Source organism: Prunus persica, chromosome G6 (assembly GCF_000346465.2).
Source record: "Prunus persica cultivar Lovell chromosome G6, Prunus_persica_NCBIv2, whole genome shotgun sequence".
NCBI classification, from domain to species: domain Eukaryota; kingdom Viridiplantae; phylum Streptophyta; class Magnoliopsida; order Rosales; family Rosaceae; genus Prunus; species Prunus persica.
Genome location: NC_034014.1, coordinates 17,992,309 through 17,998,318, shown reverse-complemented (window position 1 = coordinate 17,998,318; position 6,010 = coordinate 17,992,309). Strand labels below are relative to the sequence as shown.

The 6,010-nt window shown below is 34.1% G+C and overlaps 1 protein-coding gene across 1 annotated transcript; it reads left to right on the top strand.

Annotated features, from left to right (window-relative positions):
• On the top strand, nt 4,733-6,010 carry LOC18774953 (lecithin retinol acyltransferase). The gene is made up of 2 exons (XM_007208498.2): nt 4,733-4,872; nt 5,385-6,010. The coding sequence occupies exons 1-2, from the start codon at nt 4,779-4,781 to the stop codon at nt 5,885-5,887; spliced, it is 597 nt and encodes a 198-aa protein (XP_007208560.1). The 5' UTR covers nt 4,733-4,778; the 3' UTR covers nt 5,888-6,010.

The window sequence follows — 6,010 nt, the reverse complement described above, 5'->3', positions numbered from 1 at the left end:
CCCCCCCCCCCCCCCCCCAAAATTTCTTTTGATTGTCATTCCCTCTCATCACCCCTTAAAATTGCAAACCCAAAAAAAAAAAAAAAAAATTTCTATAAATTACATATCCAATAATGTACCTATAAAAAATATAAATATAAATATAAACCAATATATAAATGAAGAAAAAAATTCATAATAGTTAATTATTATTCGTGTTGACACCAAAGCCAATAGAACCTTAATGTTATAGTTTGTGGTGTTTTGTATAATGCTATCGTAACCTATTATAGCGTTTTTAAGATACTATTTGTACGAAATTGTGGTGGAACAATTGGCATTTGAAAGTGCCACTTTTGTCATATAACAGTAACTTCCTTGCAATTTAATTTTTTCAAATTATATTCCGAGTGTAACAAACAAAATAAAAAATTGAATTACGGGGGTATTGTATTTTTATTGAATGGTGCAAACTGCCAAGATATAGCAAGCGAAGTGCATGTGTTTAAGGATTATTGTTTCAAGCAAAACTTTTTAAAAGGGAATCAAAAAAATAAGGCCAACTCTTATGTCTTGTAACCATCTTGACAGGTTGTATATTTTTTTCTTCTAATTTTGTCAAAATTAGAAATAAATAAAATAATTACCTGATCAACATGGTACTGTTTGCGTCTTGGTCTTTAGCCGTCTTGACAAATTGTAGGTTGGTGTGTAACACGGTTTCTAATCGTAGGTTAGTAAGACTTTTCTTTAAGTCTAAAGTCGTTCTAAATACAAACCACACAATTCAACAGCTATAGGCTATATAAGTCCATGCTTCCACACTTAGGTTGGGTGTTAGATTAGTCACAAAAAGCGAGATGGGAATATTTTCAAACAGGATTAAGCGAGATGGGAATATTTTCAAACAGGATTTTTAGGGAGGAGCTCCGCCCAGGAGATCACATCTATGCTTATAGACGCTGGCATAGATATTCCCACCATGGTGAGTATATATATAGAGTAAGCTTCAGTTGAGGGATTTATCAAATAAACTTATTTGAGGGATACTCTTGTAGATTCTACTATACATTGTATTTCATTAATCCAAATCGTCTATTTTATAGATATTCATTCAAATATCAATGCAACAAATGATCCAAAAAGTAGTAGCTCATCTAGAGAGTCTCCATGTGGAAAGTGCAGGCATGACCCAAACTCGAAACGGGGAGTGCTGAGAACCTGCATCGATTGCTTCCTAAAAGACCACCACCTGCTTCGCTTCGAATAAGGGGTCTCTCCACTCCACTTCAAATTCAAACAGAAAGGAACTTGTAGTATTGAGTGTTGCTATTCAAACGAGGAAACTGTATGTCTTGCCACCGAGATTTTCAACAAAGATAAGGTTCATGGGAAGGGGTTTGGTGACTACGACTTGCTTGATAACAACTGTGAAAACTTTACCAGTTATTGCAAAACAGGCAAGAGCGTGAGCGAGCAGGCTCTCAAGGCAATGAGTATTGCATCTGCATCCTCTAGAACCGATACTCCATCCTCATATACTTCCAAGACTACCATGGTTCTTTCTCTTTTTTCTTCCAAGTCGTTTTAATGATTCTCTATGTTACGTTATAAGAATTATTGTTTGATTGAGTGCTCAAAATAGTTGTATTTTCTATGCAATTAATTAATTACAATTGTACTTGTGCACTTTATGTTTTGAAAGCATCATAGGTATGGTATAGTATAATGTCATTAAGTATCTTTATTTTTTTTTATATACTAAACTCACACACACAATACGGATGCTAGGACTTGAATATAGGAGCTTGCTTGGGGGATCAATTACTCCAAACCACTACACTAATAGGTCATTTGCATGTCAATTTTAATTTCCCTCACTTGTTGATGAAGAAATCGTCATCAAATGTGCCATTCACTTTAGTATATATAAACTACGGGTAGTGCTAGATTTACCACATTGAGTTTTTTGGTTGAAAGGTCCGTGAATTTTGATCCAGTTCGTATTTTGGTCCCTTAATTTTCAAAATCATTCCCGTGGTCCTTTAACTTCAATTTCGTTAGACAAATGGTCCCACTGTTAGCTCTAACAATTTTTTCATTAAATTTAAGGGCAAATGAGTCTTTTCAGGTTGGTTTTATTTCCCCCCATTGTGAAACTCGTCTTCCCTCTGAAACAACAGCCCTGAAAGAACCCTAAATTGCAATCCCCTTCCTCTTTATAAGTTGGTGCTTATCATATTGGTTGAGTAAATATTAAAATCATCAATTTTGGAAACTTGGAGGGCAGATTAGTTGGAATAATGGAAAGTGATATGTCTCAAACATTAAGGTGATGAAATGCACACATAAAATAGTAGAGCAACCTTCAATCACAGAAGGCATCCCAAAGCAGCAAATATTTCAAAATGATAACTTGTTACTCAAACAAAGTACAAAAGACACTTAATCTTTTTCCTAAGAATCCAAAGTAGTCACAACATATTTCAATCACGTGGATGAACAAAACAGTTACAAAACACCTTTCATCTTGTAGTCCTCTTCCTCTCATTGGTAAATTGTTTGGTGGCTGTGAACTAATCTGCTTTCCAAGCTTCCAAAATTGACGATTTCAACATTTACTCAACCAATATGAGAAACACCAGCTTATAAAGAGGAAGGGGATTGCAATTTAGGGTTCTTTAGGGTTGTTGTTTCAGAGGGAAGGCAAATTTCACAATGAGGAAAAATAAAACCAATCGAAAAGACCTATTTACCCCTAAATTTAACGAAAAAATTTACAGTACTGACGGTGGGACCATTTGTCCTAACGAAACTGAAGTTAAAAGACCACATGAATGATTTTGAAAATGGAAGGACCAAAATGCTAACTGGGTAAAAGTTCACGGACCATTCAACAACCTAAAAACCCTATTATATAGGTGGTACAAGATGTAGTATATAAATATGGTATGCCTAGCATTTTTCATAAACTAAAATCATCATTCATCCATTACTCCTCTTTTTCTCATGAAGACACCAATTGAAGGCACTACATATTCACAAACAAATTAATCACTGTCCTGCATTATGTCATTTGTGGTGGTCCTTTCCTTCTAATTGCAGCGATCAGCGATGGTTGCTATATTTTCCTTGTGGTTTGTTTCAACACGGGTACTCCGATTTAGATCCGAATCCTGTGTCGGATATGCTATGATACGAGTCGTGAACGGATACAGTCTTTGATGCACGAACACGTGTATCCGACATTCCAGACATGAGTCGGATACTCGTTTGAGAGGTTTTAAGAGGGAAAATAAAGAGGAGATAAGCTTTAATTGTTGCTGGTTGAAAAATTCGAAGAGTGTGCCAGCCGTAGGTCTACTTTGCACGATTATACTCCAACACTTCTTCTTCTTCTACTGTATGTTTATCTTATTTTTATGTTATAAATATTTTGATAACTATATATTAAATTATTAATATATATATTTTTAATTCCCGTATCATATTTTAGTTTTTAGATATTTTCCGTATTGCCTTTCGTATTGTATCACCGTATTTGTATCCGCTTCATAGGTGAGTTGAGATTAAAAGGAGTGTAGGACTGATTGAGATTATGAAAATAAATTTGTTTCAAGTATGATATTTCTCTATTGAATTATTATTATTTTATTATTTTATCATTTTTTTGGGTACATATTTGTTTTAACTCTTGAATATATTATTTGCATCCATCTTAGTACAAAACATAAACGAGATAACTCTCTCGAGGCAGTATTTCCTAGACATATACCCATCACTCTATAAATCGATGTGTAAAACTCAATTTTAAATTTAAATGACTAGTAGGATATAAGAGGTCGTAGTATTCCTATATTTTTACATTGTTGCCACCAAACTTCATATTTTATTAATAATTTATTTCAAGCATTTCATTAACTGCCATAATTGTAATTAATACTCCCTATTAATAGCATATTAACTACCCCATTTCTTTTGGTTATAATTCCCTCTCATTGCCCCCCTAAAATTGCAAAAAAAAAAAAACAATTATAAATTACATATCCAATAATGTACCTATAAAAAATAAAAATATATATGTATAAATAAAAATATAAACCAATATATAAACGAAGAAAAAAACTTCATAATAGTTAATTGTTATTCGTGTTGACACCAAAGTCAATAGAAACTTAATGTTATAATTTTGTGGTGTTTTGTATAATGCTACCGTAACTTATTATAGTGTTTTTAACATGCTATTTAAAGGAAGTTGTGATGTACATACATAGTGGGGCAACTTAAACAGGCGTTCCATCTACTGTAGCAGAATCAAGTGTGGAACAATTGGCATTTGAAAGTGCCACTTTTGTCATATAATAGTAACTTCCTTGCAATTTAATTTTTTCAAATTATATTCCGAGTGTAACAAACAAAATAAAAATTTGAATTGCGGGGGTATTGTCTTTTTATTGCAATGGTGCAAACTGCCAAGATATAGCAAGCCAAGTGCATGCATTTAAAGATACTTTTTAAAAGGGAATCAAACAAATAATGTCAACTCTTATGTCTTGTCATAAATTAGAAATAAATAAATAAAATAATTACCTGACGAACATGGTACTGTTTGCATCTTGGTCTTTTTTTCCGTCTTGACAAATTGTGGGTTGGTGTATAACGTGGTTTCTAATAGTAGGTTAGTAAAGACTTTTCTTTAAGTTTAAAGTCGTTCTAAATACGAACCGCACAATTCGCCAGCTATATAAATTCATGTTTCCACACTTAGGTTGGGTGTTAGATTAGTCTCAAAAAGCGTGATGGGAATACTTTCAAACAGGATTTCTAGGGAGGAGCTCCGGGCAGGAGATCACATCTATGCTTATAGACGCGGGCATACATTCTCCCACCATGGTGAGTATATATGTATAAAGTAAGCTTTGGTTGAGGGATTCATTAAATAAATTTATTTGAGTGATATACTAGTAGATTCCACCATGCATTGTATTTCAGTAATCCAAACCATCAATTTTTTAGATAATTATTTAAAGATCATCTCTACAAAAAATCACTTGAATTCGATATCATTTGACCACTCAATTGAGTTATTGAAATTTTAGTACTTTCTTAAAGCAACGTGTTCATTGATTTTGTAGGACACAATTGGATGTCGAAACGGCTTTCGATTTGTCTAATTTTTTGCAAGGATGATCTATGGATGTAGACTTAAAAAATAGATGGTTTGGATCATTAAAAAAAAAAAATCGTAGGGGACCCTAAATGGTTATTTGAGGAATCCCTTAATAGAAGGGGATTATATATATGTGTGTGTGTGTGTGTGATAGTTATTTACAGAAAATTATATATAAATTGTATTTATAAGATTATATAATATGGTATGTGGATGGTGCCATGCATGCACGCAGGTATATATGTTGGGAAAGATTTGGTGATTCATTTCACTTCAACAAATGATCCAATAAATAGTAGCTCATCGAGAGAGCCTCCATGTGAAAAGTGCGGGCATGACCCAAACACGAAACGGGGAGTGCTGAGAACCTGCATCAATTGCTTCCTAAAAGGCCACCGCCTGCTTCGCTTCGAATACGAGGTCTCTCGACTCCACTTCATATCCAAACATAAAGGAACTTGTAGTACTGAGTGTTGCTATGCAAACGAGGAAACTATACGTCGTGCCACCGAGATTTTCAACAAAGATAAGGTTCATGGGAAGGGGTTTGGTGACTACGACTTGCTTGATAACAATTGCGAAAACTTTGCCAGTTATTGCAAAAGAGGCACGCCCGTGAGCGAGCAGGCTCTCAAGGCAATGGGTATTGCAGCTGCATCCTCTAGCACCGATACTCAAACCTCATCTACTTCCAAGACTGCCATGCTTCTGTCTTTTTTTTCTTCCAAGTCATCTTAATGATTCTCCATGTTACGTTATGAGAATTGTTGTTTGATTGCGTGCTGAAAATAATTTCTTGTTTTTTCTATGCAATTAATTAATTACAATTGTACTTGTGCACTTTATGTTTTGAAAGCATCT

What these genes read in the sequence shown, in the direction of transcription:
- LOC18774953 (XM_007208498.2), top strand. Translation starts at nt 4,779, where the DNA reads ATGGGAATACTTTCAAACAGGATTTCTAGGGAGGAGCTCCGGGCAGGA. An exon ending in GCATACATTCTCCCACCATG is followed by an intron (nt 4,873 to 5,384) that starts GTGAGTATATAT and finishes GCATGCACGCAG; the next exon opens with GTATATATGTTGGGAAAGAT.